Source organism: Gadus macrocephalus, chromosome 2 (genome assembly GCF_031168955.1).
Source record: "Gadus macrocephalus chromosome 2, ASM3116895v1".
In the NCBI taxonomy this organism is placed as follows: Eukaryota; Metazoa; Chordata; class Actinopteri; order Gadiformes; family Gadidae; genus Gadus; species Gadus macrocephalus.
The window spans coordinates 2,331,586-2,354,492 of record NC_082383.1 but is presented as its reverse complement, the minus strand read 5'-3'; the positions used below and the strand labels follow the sequence as shown (position 1 = coordinate 2,354,492).

The 22,907-nt window shown below is 49.2% G+C and overlaps 1 protein-coding gene across 1 annotated transcript; it reads left to right on the top strand.

Moving 5' to 3' along the window:
• Window positions 1–6,584: 6,584 nt before the first annotated feature.
• Window positions 6,585–7,498, top strand: LOC132474276 (neurexophilin-1; the record flags this gene model as incomplete). The annotated part of the gene is given in 4 exon segments (XM_060074873.1): window positions 6,585–6,831; window positions 6,834–6,907; window positions 6,909–7,268; window positions 7,270–7,498. Coding segments are annotated over 4 exon segments (801 nt in total), but the record flags the coding sequence as incomplete, so codon positions are not given.
• Between the last annotated feature and the right edge of the window lie 15,409 nt (window positions 7,499–22,907).

The window sequence follows — 22,907 nt, the reverse complement described above, 5'->3', positions numbered from 1 at the left end:
ACGCAACTGAAACTGCTTGCTTGTACCAGTACTAGAGAGAGAGCGAGAGAGAGAGCGAGAGAGAGAGAGAGAGAGAGAGAGAGAGAGAATGCACATCACTTTGCCAGGATGATTTTACTTTAAATGTCCAAACAGCAACAACACTAATAACCCAAGTCCAAATATGCCAGCACAGAAGTGCGCAAATTGCCAAAACAGTCAACACAGCACAGAAGGCTAGCCTACATAGATGAATCAATGGTCATGACTTAAGCCACAACATGCCAGCACATAACTGTGCAGAATAAAATGCTCAATCAGCCAACAATACACAACAAAAGCACCACAGTAAGATGTTAACTCAACATAAACTCACTTGTATCAGTACAATGCAGTATAAAAACATTGAACAAAGAAGAGTGCACACGGCGGTGCTAATAAAACCATTGACCTACGCTTAAAACTTCCCAAAGGCCTGCCTGCGTCTGTCATTGGCCTGCACGAACTCCTTAGCGATGGCTGTCATGTCGATGGTCCTCCAGAATGTCACGGTGAATATGCAGTTCATCAAGTCATTCAGTCTTTTTTGTGTCATTGTGGATCGGAGGTATGATTTCAGTCGACGAAGTGTGGAAAACGAACGCTCTGCTGATGCCGTACTGACTGGGATGGTGAAAAAAAGTTTCAGAAGTTTGTGTACTTCGGGCAGCAGGTCTTTTGCGACAGGAACAGCATTCATTGCATTGCTTATTACTCTCACTGACAGTTTGTCATTTTGAAGTGCAGATGTCTTAATCGTGTCTGGCAACATGCGCAACTGTGCGGAGAGTTGATCAAAGTCAAAATCTTTGTAGAGAGACGTAATGGATGATGGGAGTGTCACCTCATCCCCGTTCCAGCTGTCACTAGTAGCCTCTCAATGTCCACCACTACTCCGAAATCACGCTGGTCGAAGTATTCAAAAATGGTTTTGTGCCTTTTCATTTTGATATTCCAATCCACGCCACGAACAATCTCTGCAGTCTACCACAATCACTAGTTCTACTTCTTTCGCGCGATTTTCAGTGCTGCGCAGTTATAGGTCTACATTTTGCAACATTCATGCATGACGTGTGACGTGAACAATATTGGTTTAGAAATACGCTTGATTAAATTATTACAGCATGGGTTGTGTTTAAGTTTGATCTTGTCGACAGGTTTTGAGTTGAAAAAAAAACTTGCAGGCCAACATTCATTTCTTTTTTTAATAATCATTTCAAAAAGTTACCCGGGCCACGGCCCCCCTGGCCCGGCCGGTTCCGCGGTCTATGGGTGGAGAGATCATCGCATCGCACCGCGTCTTTCATTGCACTGGCGATAAAGTTGAGTCTAATCTGATGTTGTTTATTCAAATTTAGTTTTGGTCAAAGCTGTGAAGATTTGAGATGTAGAATGTAGAGAGGAGGTTGTCTGTGTCTAGGTGATGTCTGGGTGATCTGTAACTGAAGAAGAAACCTAGGCAATGGAGCACCGATATCGAATATGCCGAAGAACAAACAAGTCCCATACAATTGCTGTTGATTGGCGAGTTGAACTTTGTCAGGATCAATGGTCGCAGTTCCCTGGTTCCACCAGAGATGGCGCTCTACACGTTGTTTGAGCATCTTCAGTTTAGCGTTGGCTTACTTTTGCTTTAATGAGTGGTGGCAGAACTGTCCTTATACAAATATTTAAATTAACGTGCTGTCATAATTTCTGCCATGCAAACCTACATTTATAAAATCGTAAGGTCTCATTATACTCTCACACCTTCCCTTATCTCAATCCCGTTCAGGCATTTGCACCTTTAACGAGACCGCTGATATAACTTTGACATCATCGTTTACGCCTATATAAATATGTCATACTATTTATGGTAATGTCACTTTAACGCCCCTATCCAGAACATTGTTATTTGCATAATTGCATTTTAACGGCATGTTTAAAACTACAAAAGAAAAGGACACCATCTGCGAAGGAATCTTTTTCTGGGTTTTTCATTTTGCTCACTGTATGGGATTCCCCTGCAAATCTCAGAGAAGTGATTTACCCGCCTACAGACAGTAAGAAAACACAACGATACATGGTTGATGCATTACTTAATCACCAAACAGTTGTTTCTTTCCGAAACAGTGATTTGTGTTCACTTTGTTTTCTTTAAAACAAATCAGGAAATTTTCCATCTCAGAGGGCTAGTCCCTCCTTTCACAAACTGATTGTGTGTGCGTGTGTGCGTGTGTGCGTGTGTGCGTGTGCGTGCGTGCGTGCGTGCGTGCGTGCGTGGGGGGGGGGGGGGTTGTATCCGTCTGTCTGTGTCTGCCTGTCTGCGTGTGTGTGTGTGTGCGTGTGTGTGTGCGTGTGTGTGTGTGGGTGAATCAAATACTCAGAAGCCATTAGTTCATATTAAGAATGATTTAGTATGATCGTTGATCAAACCTATAAACCTGTGCTAGGGGCGATGGTTTATTACCGAGGCTGCTGGCGAGCGGCCAGGGCGACCTCTAGGGAATAGAGGAGCTGATTGGGTTCTACCTTAAGGTGCGTTCACTACAATATTAAGGCGAGGCGAGAATACATACAAAGGCAATGCAAAGACGCCATTAGGGGCGAATTATCCGCTGGAAAAACCTGAGGCGCACACATTGTTGGGGCTAAGTTCTGAGAGTCCATCAGGATGAGTATGGCTGGTGAGGGGGTGATGGGGGGGAAGAGGGGCAAGGGGCAGGTTCATCGAAATGAGGACGCATCGCCAACACCACCACCACCACCACCACCACCACCAACCACCACCACCAGCACCACCACCACCAGCAGCACCATCAGCACCACCACCACCAGCAGCACCATCAGCACCACCACCACAACCTCCACCTCATCCATCGCCACCACCTCCACCACCACCACCACCACCACCTCCACCACCTCCTCCACCAACACCAGCACCACCTCCACCACACCACCACCCCCACCAGCTACCACCACCACCTCCACCCGCACCAGCCACCACCACCACCAGCTCCACCACCACCAGCAGCACCAGCCTCACCACCACCACCAAATCCACCACCTCCACCAACACCACCACCACCTCCACCCCCACCAGCCACCTCCACCACCTCCACCCCCACCAGCCACCACCACCACCTCCACCCCCACCACCAGCCACCACCACCACCACCACCACCACCTCCACCACCACCACCTCAACCACCACCCCCACCACCTCCACCACCCCCCCCCCCCAGCCAGCAGCCCTGTGAACGCTGAAGGCCCCGCGCTGCAGCAGAGCCTAAGTGGTTCCCCGGGAGCCGAGAGGAAGAGCAGCTTCCCTGCGCGCCCAGCAGGCAGCGGGGGGAGGCATCAAACCGGAGCCACCAGACAGCGCGGGGGAATAAGAGGACGTGTCATCAAACGTCAAACCCCCCCCCCCCCCAATCCCCCTGCCTCAGGAGGGAGAGGGGGTCACGGGGAAGACATTCTGCAGCCCATCTCCAGCGAGCCTGGATTCCCTCGGGGGGGAGTGGAGTTCTGTTCGTAACGAGTCGGGGATGGGAGATCTGAGGGCGGCCTTGTTCGGACCACCTGCTGCGGGAGGGAGGGGTTTGATGATCCGCACCGCGGGGGGGCAGGCAGGCGGGGCGGGGGGGGGGGGGGGGGGGGGGGGGGGGGAGAGAGGAGCGCCTAGGCCCGCTGAGAGAACCACAGACCGCTGAGACGGGGAGGAGGGGGGGGGACTTCACTTCAGAGACGGCCACTCGCACATTTCAGTCACGCCGTTTGTGAAACAAAATACACGCTTTTTTTTTTTTTTCAGAGGCGGGGAATCAATACGGCCGACTGAGTGGTGCGCCAAGTAAAACAGATCTGATTTATGTCGGGGGGAAAGAAAGCGGCCTAAATCGGAATAAGAATGAGAAAGACTTAATAATCCCGGCTAAGCCCGGCTGGAAAGCAGTGGCAGTGGGAGACACAGTGGATGATCAGAGGAACATGCATTATGTATCCCACACACACACACACATGCAGACACACACGTGCAGACAAACACATGCACGCACTGATGCAGAAACACACACACACACACACACACACAAATGCAAAAGCAAAGACACGCAGAAACACGCATCCAGAAGCAGAAACGAACACATGCAAAAACACGAAAAAAAATCATCCAGAAACATATACACACATTATGCAGAGAAACACGTGCACACACACACTTTCTATCTATCTCTCTCTCTCCCAAACACACACACATACATGGTAAGACACAGACTTGCATACCAAATACATTTCACTCATGCATAACAGTCTACACACAGACACACAAACCTGCATGGACACACAGAGACAGGCACACAGATGAAATTGATAAAACAGACAGAGGAATCCGTTTAACATGAGGGCCCACAAAATGACAAAATACACTGAAATGGCACCACATAAACAGAGATACATGAACCAACACATCGGGATTGCAAAATCTCCCACACACACACACACACACACACACACACACACACACACACACACACAGACACACGCACACACACACACACACACACACACACACACACACACACACACACACACACACACACACACACACACACACACACACACACGCACACACACACCTCATAAATCTGGTGAAATTGACTAAATTGCTTCCAGTAGCTCGCCTGCTAGTTTGCACGCTCGCTCTCTCTCTCTCTCTCCCTCTCCCTTTCCGCGCTTCTACAGATTGACATAATTGACATAACATATTGTTCCCATTACGTGGAGTCTGAAGCACGTCAGACAGGTGACAAACAACACGTGCCGCCTAATCATTTACGAGGAGCACAGCCGCCAAGCACTTTACCACAGCAACACACTATCCCAGTAAGGAAAAGGTTCTCCCTTTCGGGTCTTTGTGGATTTCACTTTTTCAGTGTTTGTTCAGGGTGGTTCACCTCTGCCAACATATTTGAATCTTCCAATTTCCACGATCAATATCATTGTCCGAGATTGTCCCATTTTTTGTAGAGTTGTTCCGATACCGATAGCAGTATCGGAAATTCCTCGACACTGGTATCGAAATTCCTCCGATTCTGCCTTAAATCGGGCAACGTTGAGTATGTACGCACGTCTATGCCCGATCCGATACCATCACATGACTAGCTCATTTACTACACAGCTAAACACAGTGTCACCCCAAGGGCTGTAAACAAATGCAGATGTTTCACTTCTGCAGATGACTTCCCATCGTTCATCCAAACCAGCCATCGATCGCGTTGTGCCCAGGTTCTGAACTAAGCCGCCCCCAGGTCCATCGCATCACGCGTGTAAACAACGTAATGGAACGGTCCGAGGCTCCAGTGACCCTGACTGCTCTGTGTGGAGTGTGTTGAGTCGAGAGGGCAGGGAGACGGATTGGCTGGGTTGGATTTTTCTGGGAAGCTCGGCGAAAAAGCTGTTCTCGGGGGGGAACCGCACAATCAATCCACCTTCATTAAGTCTTCAAGCCACAGAGAAGCGTTCCATAAAGCCATAAATCTCCCTGTCACTCAAGGTTTGTGAAAACAATCCGTGAGAGCATTGCTTAATGACGGCGTACCCTTTTTTCAACTCTAGCCCTTTCGGAGAAAATTGCCTTATACTCACAAATATTGATTGAGCTGTCAGTCCCAGCCGTTAGAAATTAGTTTCTTAAAGAGAATGTGGTCTTTTTTTTCAAATCTTCAGCTAGAAATATTTCATTTTTCCGAGGTGACACTGGGAGAGCCACAGTTCAGAAGGCACTTTTCATTGAGATGGAGCAGTCGGATATGCTAGGATTCTCTCTCCATGCCAAGGAAATGAAAGAAGCGTAATAAAAGTATATATATAGCCAAATATATAAAAAGGTATATGCATACAAATGTGGTTAGAGAACGGGGTAGAACCACAAGGGATGTGAGCAGTAAATCAAGTATTGATTCAATCTAGAAGTTGCTCAGTTCTCGCTTTATTTTCTTCAGCTAATCATTCCTACCTCTCCTCTCATCTCTTGCCCCACCCATCACCCTAATTTTCTCCTACCTTCTCTCGTTCTGTCTCTCCTCGTTCCCTCCCTCCCTTTCTCTTTCTATCCCTCCCTCTCTCTTTCATCTCTTTCTCTCCATCCCTCTGTCTGCTTCCATCCGTCTCTCTCTCTCCCTCCCTCCCTTCCTCCCTTCTCTCTCAATTCTCTCTTTTTCTCTCCCCTCCCCGTCTCCCTTCCTAATCCTCCCCCCTCCCTCCGTCTCTCCCACATGTCGCTCACCGTCTCCCTCTCTCTCCCCTCCCTCCCTCCCTCCCTCCCTCCCTCCTCCCTCCCTCCCTCCCTCTCTCTCTCTCTCTCTCTCCTCTCTCTCTCTCTCTCTCTCTCTCTCTCTCTCTCTCTCTCTCTCTCTCTCTCTCCTCTCTCTCTCTCTCTCTCTCTCCTCCTCTCTCTCTCCTCTCACTCTCTCCTCTCTCTCTCTCCGTCCCTCCGTCTCCTCCCACATGTCTCTCACCGTCTCCCTCCCTCTCCTCCTCCCTCCTCCTCCCTCCTTCTCCTCCTTCTCCCTCCCCTCCCTCCCTCCCTCTCCGCTCTGCAGTTCGCCCTGGCCCACGAGGACTCCGTCTCCCGGGGCCCGAAGGCCCACCCTCCGGCGGCGGACGAGTCGTCCGAGACGGTGGGGTTCCTGGGCGGGGGGCACAGTCAGGTCTCCCCGCTGAGCCGCTGGATGCTGCAGAGCAAGAGCCGGGCGGCCAACGCCACCTCCCTGGAGCTGCCCTACCGCACGCCCGTGCCCTTCGCCAAGCAGGAGTTCTCCAAGCAGGAGTTCTGGAAATGCTGGGCAGCGACCTGCTCAAGCCCGACGCCTCGGGGTCCCGCGTCAAGCGGCGGCCCATCGTCAAGACGGGGCAAGTTCAAGAAGATGTTCGGCTGGGGCGACTTCTACTCCAACATCAAGACGGTGCGCCTCAACCTGCTCATCACCGGCAAGATCGTGGACCACGGCAACGGCACCTTCAGCGTGTACTTCCGCCACAACTCCACGGGCCAGGGCAACATCTCGGTCAGCCTGGTGCCGCCCGTCAAGGCGGTGGAGTTCGACCTGGAGCGCCAGAGCGTCGTCTACCCCAAGGACTCCAAGATCTTCAACTGCCGGGTGGACTACGAGAAGGTGGACCGCAGCAAGCGCACCTCGCTGTGCAACTACGGACCGTCCAAGACCTGCTTCCAGGAGCAGACCCAGAGCCACGTGTCCTGGATCTGCTCCAAAGCCCTTCAAGGTCATCTGCATCTACATCTCCTTCTACAGCACGGACTACCGCCTGGTGCAGAAGGTGTGCCCGGACTACAACTACCACAACGAGATGCCCTACCTGCCCTCCGGCTAGAGGCTGGAGGCTGGAGGCCCGGAGAGGAGGAGGAGGAGGAGGAGGAGGAGCAGGAGGAGAGCAGGAGGAGGAGGAGGTGGAGCAGGAGGAGGAGGAGGAGGAGGAGGAGCAGGAGGAGGAGGAGCAGGAGGAGGAGGAGGAGAGGAGACAGCTGGGGGGTTAGGAGGAGGGTTTGGTCCAGATGTGGAGGAGGAAGAAGCATTGTTTCTGGTGCAGGTGTAGCCCTGGAAGGCTGGACCACACCTCGCGGAGCCTCCTTCCACATCCCCACCATTCTTACTTAAAGTACAAATATATATATATATGCAAAACAAAGAGAAAATGGTAACGCATTGTAAAAGGGTTTCTTCGTCGCATACCAGTCAAACCAGTGCACCACGGATTAACAAATGAGCATGGCTCCATCATACATTAATGTATGAGTTAAAGCATAACTCTTGAGGCTCCAAATATTCACAAAATTAATTAATGCGTTGACTTAAAACTTTGCGTTAGTGAATTAGCATTAAACAGAATACAGATGAATATCTAATTGCAAAGAAAAGTATTGTGGAATGAATACTTCAATGTGTGGGATCAATATATGAATCCCCAGGTATATTATTTATATATTTTTTTAATTGTAGGATAAAGTGTAACTTATTAAGTCAACATGTTAATTAATAGCAACTCAGATAATCAATAGTAATTTGTAATCATTTAACATTATTATTTATTATCTCTTCACGGGGAACCTCAGGAGTTCATAGCATACTATGCATTAATCCATACATTATTTCCTGCCGAGTCATGCATTTATTACCGTTAATTAATGCACCCTTCCTGAAGCGCCTTACCGCAAACAGAGTACACAGAGCAGAAGATATTTGGAAGGCTCCCACTACTCTTCCTCCCTCCCCCCCTCCCTCCACGGACACATTGTAATTACCTCAGTATATTTTTGCACACAAACAAAATCCTAGTACAGAACTTCACCTCCTGGTTCACCTGTCTGTCTGTCCCCCCCCCCCGTGCGCGCCCACCCCGAACATTAACACCGTCACAAACCATCGGGCCTGCTGTGAAATAGTCTGTGTCCGTGGCCGTGAAATGACTCCACAAAACGATGACCACCGGATAAATCAACAACATTTTTCATTTTTCCACCGGTCTAAGTGCACAATCAGTCCCACCCAGATCCACCGAACGCAGCTTCTTACAGCGTCTGGGGCATATGTATAGCCCGGGTGTCTCTGCGATGGATCAAGCACAACGTCTAGAAAAGGGTTTACACTGGGTCTAATCTCGGTATATCCCTGCTTTCAAACACCTTTCCCTGAAGTGGAGCAGGGGAAGGGAGGCGTGCAGAGAGGAAAACAGTTTGCGATATAAAGCAATCGCTTGACTAAACATTGCGGCAGGTTAGGCGGGGAACAGTGTGATCCCTACGTAGGCCGATAGACATATGGTTTGTCCTGAGAGAGAGAGAAAGAGAGGGTAAGAGAGAGAGAGAGAGAGAGAGAGAGGGGGGGGGGGAGACATTGAGGGAGAGAAAACGAGAGATATTGAAAAAGGGAGCGAGGGGAGGAGGGTGAAGAGGAGGGGGATTCAGTGAACTATTTTAATTAAAGTAGGAGGCAGCCGCAGACTTGAGCAGCCTCCTCCTTTGTCCCCCAAACGCTGCATGAAAAATATCACTTTGTTGCGGTAAGATTCCCCTGATTTCACGCCTTGATGACTCCCGCTACACTCTGATCGCCCTCGCTCGCTCAGCTGACGGATGCCGCGCTCAGCGAGGACAACGCGCTATCTTTAATAAATGGTATTATTACCTCCGTAATTACACATCATTTCCGTCTCCTTTAAGACTAACCAGGCTCTCAATGAGAGGGCGCGGCAGAACGCATCGCTCAAGAGCAGGGTCTGCCCGTACGTTGGCCCGCGGTGGTTACGCCGCCGCCGCCGCCACTGCCGCCAGGTCACCGTGTTGCGTTGCGTTGTGTCTCAAGTTGTGCGTCACTGTTGTGCGCTGAACGAGGCGCCTCGTGACATTGCTCCTGTGTGTTTTCGTGCGAGGCAAACCGCAGCACAGAAGGGAACACAGTGACTTCACAGCCCGCGTCGCGCGGTCAGCCACAATAGAGGTACGCGGCGCGGGGGCTTGCGGAGGTGCGCGGACGCGCCGCGGCTCGGCGCTAATGCGGTGTGTCATGAATTATGCCCAGACCCGGCGCTGTAAGCTGCGCACGTATTAGCCACGGGCGAAACACGGCTCTCGGTTAGCTCTAAGCCGGCAGTACAGAGGGGCGTGCGTGTAGTACAAAACAAACGGCGGCCGTGGCCGCGGCGTAGTGAATCTGCACATCAAAGCCTGTGTTGTTTTTTTTGCCGTATGCTATTAATGAAGGTTAGCTCCCCGCTATACGACAACGCCCAGCCTCATTACAGAACCCGCTCTGGAAGGATAGCTTAGCTACGAGGAGGGCTATGCCTCGGAAGGAGAAAAAACAACACATCAAAACATCCACCCACAGTTATTAGAAAGAACGGGCGGCGATGCAACTCGAGTCCTCTCCGAAATGTGATTGCTTTATTCCGACAAATATTTCATGTTGCGTACCGTGGCACTTAAGCCCTCCCCCCCCCCTCGCCATTCCTCTTGTCCGTTAGAAAACGCAGTTTTATTACATACACACACACACACACACACACACACACACACACACACACACACACACACACACACACACACACACACACACACACACACACACACACACACACACACACACGCAGACGCACACACACACACTAAGAGACACACATACACTAAGAGACACAAACACACGCACACGCAGAAACACACACACATACACTAAGAGAAACACACCACACACTGGGACACACACAGACGCACACATACACGCACACACACACACACACACACTAAGAGACACACACACACACTAACATACACTAAGAGGCACAAACACACGCACACGCAGAAACACACACACATACACTAAGAGACACACACACACACTGGGACACACACAGACACACAATGGGACACACACACACACACACGCCGTCTCCAGCAAACATGTCGGAGGGTCGTGTGTGCGGGAGGACAGCGGTATCAATTACTGTGTACAAACACGGCGGACAGAAGGAACCGGCTCGTGTTTGTACTGACAGCGACTCACGCCCGCTGCTGCGGGGCTGAGCGAGGGAAGAGACGCTGAGCAGTAGGAGGAAGGGCTCAGGGAGGATGCCTGTAGGGAGGAGAGAGGATGCTGTCGCGTCGTCGTGGCGATGCCCCACTGGTACTATACGAGCCGATATAGCGATATTGATTATCGTTCGATTATCGTCGATTTTGCGTTGAAACACGGGTGCAAAGTTTATGTTTCTTTTCCTTAATTAACACAGAAAAAGCTGTTGAGATATATTTTCACACCAGCTACCACAGTTACTAATGTGTCCCATTTTGGCCGCTGTGGGCTGATGTGTTGCATTATTATCCTGTGTAAGGAGGCCAGTCGCCACTTTTAACTATTTTCTTCCATTACACCTGAAAGACACAGCATCTAGGATGGGTAGCATTACAGTATTTTGCCCAAATAAAGAGAATACAGTGAGTGTTGAGTAAAATAGCAAATAATTTCAGTGCTGATATCCATCATTTCCCAGATGGACACAGACGGACACACACACACACACACACACACACACACACACACACACACACACACACACACACACACACACACACACACACACACACACACACGCACACACACACGCACACACACACACAAATAAGGAGAGCTCAGCAGTTTGTTTGAAGGTCTCGTCCAAGCAGGGTGTGTGTGTGTGCGTTTGTGTGTGCTAAGTGTATGTGTGTGTATGGGTGCATGAGTGAGTGCACACACGAGCATAACGCTACGGTAAAACTCATTATTTCCTAATTCCTCCATCCCAGCCGTGCTATCCCAGGGCTGTGGAACCAGGTTCCACGGAGAGCTAAAGGTGTTCAGGGCTTCTCCTTTTTTAATTCCCATCATCTCCACATTATCTCCCAGGCGCTGTCATGCCTGCCTTCTGAAGCTGAGGACCTATGGCCCGTGGGGCCGCCATCTTCATATATTAAACTTGGTTTTTAATATATCATAGGTTCTGCTTTTTTCCCTCTCTAGCGAAACGAAAAAACACCATAGCATGAAACAACATGTTTCAAAGTATTTCATTCGTAAAGATCGGCCCGCTGAAGAAATAGCTGCAAATGTACAATCAGCGCCCAATTAAATTCAACTCTGCAGTGATAACTATGAACGTTCCGTTTACAATCGTTAAACTGCGCGGTACTAACGTTATAACATCATAGCGCCTCCCTTTATAACCTAGACTTCCCCTCTTCATTGTGTGTAATCTGGAGCCTCCATGCCCCCCGTCCCCCGTCCCCCGTCCCAGAGAGGGTAACCTCCACTGCCCCGCCGGCGAACCCTACACTGGGGTAGTCCCTGCAGTCTCTCTCTGACCCATCCCCTGCAGAGAGCCGGACTGAGCCAGAGCTAATCTCTCCTAGCTTAACCAAGCTCTCTCTCCCTCTCCCCCTCCCCCTCGGTGTCTCTCGCTCTCTTGCACTCCCTGCACACATCTCTCCCCCATCTCTCTGTATCTTTGTCTCATTCATCACACTGTGTGTGCTCACTGGGTTTGGATGACACACAAACATGGGGAAGCAAGCACCGCCTGGAGACACACGCACGCACACGCCGACGTTTGCACGTGCACACACACACACACACACACACACACACAGGAAAAGCGTGCGGGTTGCGGAGAAAACACGCTCATGCGTGCCTGCGTCTGCGCGTAGACACACAGACACACACTCACAAACACACACACAAACTGGTTCACCCTTCGTTCAAAGAGTCTTACACACACGCCACCGAATCCCCAAGAAGCCCAGATCCCCTTAAAAGCAGTGCGACGACAGTACATCATTAGAAACACACACACACACACACACACACACACACACACACACACACGTTCAACCCAGATTCCTAAACAGCCCTCCCCGTCCTCATCAAAGCGTGTGAGAGAGACCAGAGTGTGGGCATTCGCGCAGTGGCGGCGGGCGGAGTCTAAATCGGGACGCACGGCCCCGTCTCCGGGGCGAGGCAGAGTGCGCGAGAGAGAGAGAGAGAGAGAGAGAGAGAGAGAGAGAGAGAGACAAGGACACGCTGCTTTGGTTGAGGCGTGAGGCCTCTGGGAGACGACGCCGACCTCTGACCCCTGACCCCTGAACTCTTAACCCCCTTCCTCCTCACAGTCAATCAGCCAGCAATACTCCTACGACTCCGATGTATAACCCTCCGGCCGGACTTCTTTCCGGAACGGTCCAGTTTTCCGTGGAATTAAAGGGGAGGGATGGGAGGGGTGGGGATGGGGGGGGGTGTGTGGCGTTGTTATGACGACAGCCTTAATGTGGACCGGGGCCCCTGAGGGCCGCAGGACACGTGGACCCTTCGGCCTTCTCTCGGACACTCGAAGATTAACACTGGTTTGCTGAGCAAAAAGACTGTGAATACGAATCAGAAATATTATATATACATATAGAAACGCTACGAGTCCTTGGACGTGATATTTAAATGTGGGTCATGCCGTGGAGTGAGTCTTACCTCTTTTCCCGTTTCCGTTACACATTGTTTCCTGTTTTTCCCCGTTTGAGTTGATCCTATTTCCCCGTGTCATGTGGATGATGTAGTGTACGGATGATATGATGGCATTTTATTGTGGTTTTTCGAACACTATAAAGATCAATAAAGTACACACGAGTACTTATCCCTTTGATTGTAAAACTGAAAAAAAAACAACACTCATCTCTGGTCCTTATTGTGCAGAGTGCCGGAGTCTCGACAGCGTGTCAACAACTATGAAATCTCGCCCCTTTTTCTCATCGGATTTGCATACGAGTGATTTCGGAGGCTGCCGGGAAGGGAAAGATGTGACAAAATCCTTATGCCACAGGCACATCCTGACACACACGCACCCAGATGGAGGGGAAACCTGCACGGAGAACAAAGAGGAGGTGTGTGTGTGTGTGTGTGTGTGTGTGTATGTGTGATATTATGTTGTTTTGTGTGTGTGTATGTGTATATGTGTGTGTGTGTGTGTGTGTGTGTGTGTGTGTGTGTCAGTATGTATGTGTGTGTGTCTGTGTCTGTATGTGTGTATGTGTGTGTGTGTGTATGTGTATGTGTGTGTTTCAGTATGTATGTTTCTGGTGTCTGCGTATCTGTATGTGTGTATGTGTGTGTGTCTGTGTGTCTGTATGTGTGTGTGTGTGTGTGTATGTGTCTTAGTGTGTGTGTGGGTATTTATTTTAGTGTGTTTGTGAGTGTGTGTGTGTTTGTGTGTATGTGTGTGTGTGCTCCAGTAGGGGATACTACAGGAACACAACATCAACCCTGCTAATTAGCCCGTTCTTCCTGTCCCCATCTCCCGTCTTTATTTTCTCTTCCCTTCATTTTAAGATTGTAATTGTCATTACATTTGTTTTGCCTTCTTAATTAAATCCCAGACAAGTGTTAACGAGGGTCTACTGCCTCTGCCTGCTACATCCCTTTAAACAAGATCAATTAGGACATGCCAGGACAGCTATGTCTCCCAACACACACACACACACACACGCACACACGCACACACGCACACGTGCACACACACACACACCTGCCAACACAGTGTTATTGCTAGGGTAAAACGCCCTAAGGACAGACGGAGCTGGAGATGATGAAAGGGATGAGAGTATCGCCACGGCGACAACAGAAGTTTAATTTGGAGGAGGCTGGTGAATAAACCCGGGTGAAGGCTGAGGAGGGAGCTGTGACGTCATCGGAGGGGGGGGGCTCCAGGCGGCCCGCCACACACACAAACAGGGGACGTGAGCGGGAGCAACAGCAGAGGCTGGATGAGGGAGAGGATGAAGATGATGATGACGATGATGATGCCGAATAAACAATGAGAGGTTGGTACGGCCCATGAAGATGATGATGCTGATAAAGATGATGATGATGAGGATGAAGAGGGCTTCCTAAAAAGTGAGAGACTGGTGGGGGCCATGAAGATGATGATGATGAAGATGACGATGATGATGAAGGCTTACTCAACAATGAGAGGTTGGTGAGGCCCATGAAGATGATGATGCTGATAAAGATGAGGATGGAGATGATGATGATGAGGGCTTCCTAAACAGTGAGAGGTTGGTGACGCCCATGAAGATGAAGATGATGATGATGATGAAGACGATGATGCTGATGCTGATGAAGGTGATGACGAAAAAGATGAATATGATGAAGAAAGCTTCTTAATCTTACTAAAGAATGAGGAGAACGTGAAACAAGAAGGTTGTTTCGGCCCAGGGGGTCTTCAGGAGAAAGGAAGGCTGTGATCGCCGTGGTAACCGGAGGTTAACGGACAACATATGGGGACCAGTGCATCGCGATGAGGGGGGGGCAGGGGTAGGGGTGGGCGTGAGGCGCGGGAAGTGATAAATAGACACCTCCAGACGTCACCTTGAGGTCTGAGCCGTCAAATCACAGAACGAGTCTGTGTGGAGGGAGAGAGGGAGGGAGAGAGGGAGAGAGAGAGGGAGGGAGAGAGGGGACTGGGGGGGAGCCAGGTGGGGCACCACACCTCCAGACGGGGGGGGGGGCTCTCCGTCCCTGTGAAGGTGGAGCGAGCGCTGGACAGACATCAGGACAGAAGAGGACCTCCACAGCGTCCGTCGCTGACTCCAAACTCATCACGCTGTAGCCTGGCCCGTGAAAAAACGAATTTGAATAATATTAATAATTCATTTAAAAAAGAAACTAAAAAAAACGATGCATATTACAAACACACATACTGTGGAAACCCGCCACGTTGAGCGCACCAACTCCTCCCAAACAGGACACCATTTCGTTGGATAAGCCAAAAACAGGCATGTTTATTCCCGAACATAAAAGTCTCTCCAAAATACAAATAACATAAACCTTGGGAGGAATCAACGGTCCCCTCCTTCGTGGGTGGAATCCCGTCACCCACGACGACCGGTCTCTCCGTGCAGGAGCTCCAGGGCTGGGAGAGCCCCGAATGAGTGGAGAAGCCGGCTATTTAAGCCCTGCTTCTCCACTTGTTCCTCAGGTGCTCTGAATATCCCTAATTGGCCCAGGCCGGGTTGCCACAATACACACAGTGACACTTTATGAATTGTTTGATATTGGTTTCCAAGGTTTAGCACTTGAGGTAGTTGCTTATCGATTAAATGTATGTACTAGCTTGATTCTTGCGCTTTATGGGCTTTACCTAAATGTCGTTCACATTACACTTTACAATAAGAGAACATTAATTAACCCTTAGTACCTTCAATTAACATTAAAATCATTATACGATTATGAAGTAACATTAGTTAATGCAGTAATAAGCATTTACTAACATTAGTTAAATAACAGTAAACTAATGATCTAATCATTTACTAATGGTGTCCAAGTTAACTCATGGTGTTCATTTTAACTAATGGTGTCCATGTTAATTAAGGTTATGCTGTTTATGTTAACTAAAGTATTAATGTTTGCATTATTCAATAGGGTTAGGTAACCCTTCACCTTACCCTAACCCCATACCAAACCCTATGACTTATTACTGCATTCACTAAAGTTAATTAACCGTTAATTCATGTACCCTTATTGTAAAGTGTTACCAAGTTGCTTTGGAGAAAGGCGTCAGCTAATTAAATGTAATGTGAAGTAAAACTTGGTAAGCATCAAGAGAGTTCTCAAAGCCACTGGACAATTCACCCAGCGTGACTCTGGTTCAGCGACTGTCGATCAACAATCGCGATTCACTTGCCACCGTTGCACCCGTCAGAGGGGAGTGAATACTTTCAGGAGGCAATCTCCCTCCGCCAAAACGGATGGACATTAAAGTGATACCTCACTCTTCATGTTCGCCGTGTACAAGGGCACAGAGCTCATTACGACTGAGGGGGGGGACCACAAAAATTCAATTTTTCGGAGTTAACATCAATAATATCACCAGCGTAGATCAAATGATCTGCTCCAAACAGACACAGGGCCATTAATAGTAGTTTATAATATATTAATGAAGCACTTCACGGCCATCACTATACACACGGAGGCTACACGCAGCGGCTCAGACCACTGAGCACGATGCATTGGGGGGCACTAAATAAACCTTTAAAAAGCGTTGTGTTTATGCGTGGATTAGGTGTCGTGCTGTCGCACACAAACAAACAAAAGCAAACACACACACACACACACACATACAAAGACCTCCAGTGGCATGGTCATAGATGCATGCACAGACTCTAAGGTATGAAAATAACCCACCTACACACTGTCTCTCACACACACACACATGCACTGTCACACACACACACACACACACACACACATACACACACGTAGAGGAGGGTATTTTAAGTGGTTCCATGTTCCAGCATCTTAATGGTTTCTGTAGCCCCAGTCTGCCAATCAGAGAGATCAGAGTGGAGCGGACAGGGACGGGGACGGGGGGGGGAAGCCAGGAGGATGGGGGGGGGGGGGAGGGGAGCCAGTATACTAGAGACCATGGCTTCATATTCATGGAGCCCATGATGGAAGCGTGTCCACTTGTCAACAGCCTTTCTAACAGGGAGGGGGGGGGGGGGGGGGGGGGGGGGGGGGTGCGGAGGTGTGGGGGGAGATATCTTCATGTTGATCCGTCTCAACACTCAAATACCGACTCATCACCAGATAAAGTTTGACGTTTATTGGGGGGGTTGGAAAAGTTGTAGTTTTAATCAGAGTCTAAACACCCGTTGACAGGAACACGCATTATAGATCTGGGATTCAAATCTGTGTGTGTGTGTGTGTGTGTGTGTGTGTAGAGTACGTGCGCGTGTGCGGGTGTGATTTCCATATGATTATTGTGATAATTACATTTTCTGTATTACCATATTGTAGGGAGGTGAAAATCCCGTAGGGAGGAGAGGGGGGTTTGGGGGAGAGGGTGTGGGGGAGGAGGGGAGAGAGAGAGGGAGGGAGAGAGAGGCAGTAAAGGAGAGGAGAGAAGATTGTTGGAAAGAAACGCGGATGCTGGCCTCAGGCTACACGGCGGTAGGACGAAGCAGGAACTAATTAGAAAGGCATAACTTCACAGACACCTCCGTGATGCAACACTTGCTTCCTCTACATGAGCCGCCTCGCACTCAAATACAAGGCGTATCTGTGAATTAAGATCTAGTTCTTCCTCTTCTAATTCAACGTCAGATTCGAAACCGTACGCGCGATTCAGGCCTTTAAGGTAAACCCAGTGCTGTGACCCAGAGCAAGATTTTGTGTAATTCGACGACGAAATAGGATCCTGGAGTTTGAGGCCGCTTGAGCCAGCATTGTCGTAACATCTCATCTCAGCTTCTCACCCTCGCCTACACACTAACATATACACCGACACACATACAAACGCACACATACAAACACACAGCACATGCAACACAAGTGAAGAGTACACCGCTCACAGTTAACGCGGCACAATGCGACAGTACACGACGAAGGCTGTGCCCAAGGTTTGGAGGCTGTGAACTGAGTGTTAACAGGAAGAAAAGGACATTTCCACTTAACTAAAGTAAGAGATGGAGTGGTTGAAGGTAGAGGGGTGATTTAAATTCAGTGACAGGGCTTTAAATACCATCCAGGGATCACAGTTCTGCCCTTTGGCAACGTAATTATTCACACCATGAGAAAAAGGTAAGGGTGTCAGTGGTGTGTGTGTGTGTGTGTGTGTGTGTGTGTGTGTGTGTGTGTGTGTGTGTGTGTGTGTGTGTGTGTGTGTGTGTGTGTGTGGAAGCGAGAGCGATGGAATGTTAGTTTCCACTAGTTTCCCTTGAAACCGTGAGTTGTTTACGCCAGCGTCTGAGGCGTGGCTCAGACCTACATCGGGTGGGAGGAGAGAGAGGGAGGAAGAGAGAGAGAGAGAGAGAGAGAGAGAGAGAGAGAGAGAGAGAGGAGAGAGAGAGAGAGAGAGAGAGAGAGAAGAAAGAGAGAAGAAAGAGAGAGAGAGAGAGAGAGAGAGAGAGAGAGAGAGAGAGAGAGAGAGAGAGAGAGAGAGAGAGAGAGAGAAGAGAGAGAGAGAGAGAGAGAGAGAGGGGAGAGTGAGAGAGGTAACGAGAGGGAGAGAAAGAGAGAGAGAGAGAGAGAGAGAGAGAGAAGAAAGAGAGAGAGAGAGAGAGAGAGAGAGAGAGAGAGAGAAGAAAGAGAGAGAGAGAGAGAGAGAAGAAAGAGAGAGAGAGAGAGAGAGAGAGGGGGAGAGTGAGAGAGGTAACGAGAGGGAGAGAAAGAGAGAGAGAGAGAGAAAGGGGGAGACTGAAAGGAATGAGCGGAGGGAAGCAAAGAAACAAGTAAATAACGAAACAGGAAATTCTAAATGCGGAAATGGGTCGAAAGAAAGATAAGAAATAAGAAAAAAAATGGAAAGAGAGAAAGTCGGAAGAGGAGTCAGAGAGAGAGAAGGCAGAGCAGTCAAGACATTAAGCATAAGCTGCTAAAGGTTAGCTCCCTACCCTTCCATCAATGTCTGCTGCAGGTCTGGCTTGTAAAAGCCATCCATTACTTCCCACCCCCCCGCCTCCTTGGTAACCTTCATACAAACAAGGCGTGCCACCGTCTCCGGAGTGGCAACTCTGGGCCGGGGCAGACAGCGAGGAGCCGCCACCCCCTGGGGGCTGACGGGGAAGGGACTCTGATTGGGGATCCGTCCTTCAAGAAGTCCTGGCTGACGGATCTCTCCGGGGCCGGCATTCCCTGGATCACAAATCCATTACCGCCGACGTCTGGGGCCAAACGCTGCCAAGTTCAGACCTTCTTCTGCGTGTCTATGATGCGGCGCGTTTTATCACCGGCGTTATACTGCGTTATTACTGCCAATTTAACGCAATTCCGAATGCGTCGCCGATGATGATTAACAACGCGGCGCTAACCTTCATCAGTCATCATCGAGGCTTGATGAGCACCATCTGTTGTTAGGGTCTGACACTATTGGATAAAATGGTGTAAATTGTACGGGGATGGTTAAAATGTGCAGGAATAGAATAAACAACGAATCCGACAACATCAAGGCGACCCTTTCGATACGAGTACGACAACAGCCATAGTATAGATCGGAAAAAAACCTTGAAATCCTTTCACGGACGAGCAAAAAAGCAATTTTTTCGCTGTGCTTTCCCCTGCAGGATGTCGACAGAGAGTCCCTTGCCAAGAAACGCACGTTCACCGCGGCCTTCACCTCAGCCCGGATGGGAAACGTAATTGGAGTTGAGACCGTTGCGATTACAACACATAATAAAAAGATAGAATGTTAGAGGGGGCAGGAAAAAAAAGGAATACTCATCTCAGGTCCAGAGTTTAATTTGACATCTCAATGACAATGGATCCTTTAAAAAGGTCACACCCGGACTATTTAAGATACAAGATGAACAGTGTGGCATATTGAGTGTGTTGTAAAGTCAATTAAAGCCTGTGATTAACGGCTCTATTATAGAAATGCAAATGGCTAGAGTGCCGTACACGTCATTGTTCATCCTTAAGAGGCCGGGGGTGTGATTATTGATTATTATTCCGTTAGCAATGAGGTCATCAACATAAAAAAAAATGAATATCATCCATCTCTCCGTTATGAAGTGATGACGTCCATTTTTGTCGTTATTAAATTGTTGCTGCGAGTGGATTGCATTTGTAATTCCAGAATCAAATTAATAACAGTTAATGACTAAATCAGATCTTTGCAAATGGCCCTTAATTGGATCTAAATTCAGGACCAAAATGCCGGCACTTGAAAGCAGACCTCAGAGCAGCCAGACACACCGCTGAACAGGTTGAGACCTGATGGTGGCTGGCTGCTTAGGGACTGAAAACCTTCAGGATAGAATAGGACTGGATCCGTTTTCTTATTGAGCAGAAAATTCAAGACAACAAATCTTCCACGAGATTCTAGGAACAGAAAATAGAACCTGTGAGAAAATCCACGTTTGGTTTTGTTCAATACTATGCAGAGACTAGGTGAACTCTGAACAGGTGAATCTTGTGAGTAGGTCAGAACCAGTCACTTCCAGTGAGAGGAAGCGACTGGCTCTGGTGCTGCCCCCGTTCACTGCCCCAACTGTGACGCACCGTCCATTTCCTCCACCCGCCCGCGGGGTGAAAGGTACAACCAAGGGCTCCAGTTTGAACTCTCTCTCCAGCTGCTGGCGAGTGCAAATCAATGGTGGCCTTCCACTACGCCCTGAGGGACTCCACCTGGGGTCGGAGAGGGGCGGGGTCGCCTGCCTCCACCCGAGTCCGGTGGGAGGAACCTCAGGGCTGTTGGTGGTGGAGGTCGGAGGTTCTGGAGGTCAGAGGCCGGATCATACCGGGACCCACGCCAGAGTCCTCTCTCCCCGATGGGCTGTAGGGGCGCGGAGAGCCCGCCGACACTGCCGAGTATTATGGGCTGTATGTTACGCGCTCCTGCAACCAAAACCCAATTTCTCATCTCTAACTTCTTGGGGGCCTTGTACGTCGGTCGACAGCCCCCGCAGCGTGTGGAACATGAAGACGAGAAGAACGAGGATGAGAAAAAACATGGCGTTTCATATTCTGAGGATTTAAAATAGCAATTTAACTAAAGATGTAACAGAAACTTCCCTCTCTTCCTTCGAAGTCCCACCCTCTCTCTCTTTCTCTCACTCTCTCTTCCGCCCCATAAGTTCCACTCACCCAACTGGGACGGGAAGAGCACCAAGAGACTGGATCAAAGGTTAAATTAAGAGTGTGTGGGTGGGTGGTGGGTGAACTTCAGCCATCAGGTGGTCAGTCTTGGCCTTTCCAGCTTTGGAGTGTTCTTACTATTAGAGCTCCAGACGAGAACACAACATTCAGACGCACTGAGGCAAGATTGAATTTCAAAAAGGAGGCACTTGAAAGTAGATAGGAGCAGTAGCACAATACAGGCAGAGAAATAACACTCGGACAACCACTGCTGGATAAAGAGTACTTACCAAGATATAGGCTGCATCCGAATACTTAGTACATACTATTTCTGTCCAGTGTCTACTACTTGACCATACTACACTTGACTGTGTAGTACGGTCTACAGCTATGCATTGCGTAGAACGCCTCCGAACGCTTCCGAACATCGCCGAAACTCCACCGGAAGTTTGGAGATGACGTATCTCCCCTCAGATGCCTGCAAAATTACCTTGATAAGTTACCTGTTTTCCATCTTGTCATCGTTGCTATTAAATTAAAAATGTCTCTTTTTACTTAATTACTTACTTTACTATTTTACTCTTTTTAATCGCTTTTTTTCGCCGCTTTCTACGACGTCTTTCTGGTGGTGACGAGTCAGCCATCTCTTCTTCGTTCGTTACAAGACTCCTGTTGCATTGTGGGATAGCGTAGTGAAGTCTGTGGTTTACTTTGGCGGTAGTACCATGGACATAATAAAGGGTAGTACGCATTCGGAAACGTCTTCCGTACTACAGAATGCATACTATATAGTATGCAAGTATGAGTATTCGGATGCAGCCATAGACTTTTTGCAAAATATTAAATTTTAGAAATGGTTCAATTTGACATTGAAAATAATATATATACATTGCTCTTTGACCATTAGGCTTTGACTGAACTTGGCTTTTAGGTAGCGACAGGTACCTAGAAGGCTGTGCATACTTTGAATACCAAATGTGATGCAGCATATACTCAACCCACAACAACATTCCAAAAAGACCGATAAACAACTCGGGGCGAGTATTGAACAGACAACAAATTCGGTTTGTGCAACCATTTACGTTTAGGGCATTTAGTAGACGCTTTTATCCACAGCGAGTTACAACGGCTAACACACACATTCCGCCGGCAGAATCAACTGCGCAAGGCGACAGCCAGCTTGTCGGGAGCAGTTAGGGTGAGGCGTCTTGCTCAGGGACACCTCGACACTGAGCTTAGAGTAGCCGGGGATCAAACTAACCACTCTACCGCCTGAGCTTCGCCGACACCCAAAAACGCTTTGACGATTAGGGAAGAATTTACAATCAGAAAAGTTGATCGGAGGAACATGGTACAACAACGGTACGCACGGCAAACTCGCCAAAACTGGTTCGCGCGGAGATCCTTAACTCCCCGCACCTGCATTCAAATCGGCAAACCGTGGCCAACTGACGCGGCGTTGGCGCTCGGGAGAGACACGAGTCCTTCACAATACGCCGCTGAAAGAGTCTCTCGTCGCACGCGGGCCGTTTAATCACGCCAACGGAATGGCTGATAAAGAAGCGCTTGGTCTGTCATTGTCTCTGTTCCGTCGGCGCGCGGCGGTAATGTGCTGACGCGCGGCTCCCCGTTTTAACGATAGATATCTCCAGTCAGCAAATACTTTCACGCTCGTTACCTGTGGAATACCGTCAGCTGTCCCCGCCTCCGACGCCGACGCCACCCAGACCCATTATTGATGAATTG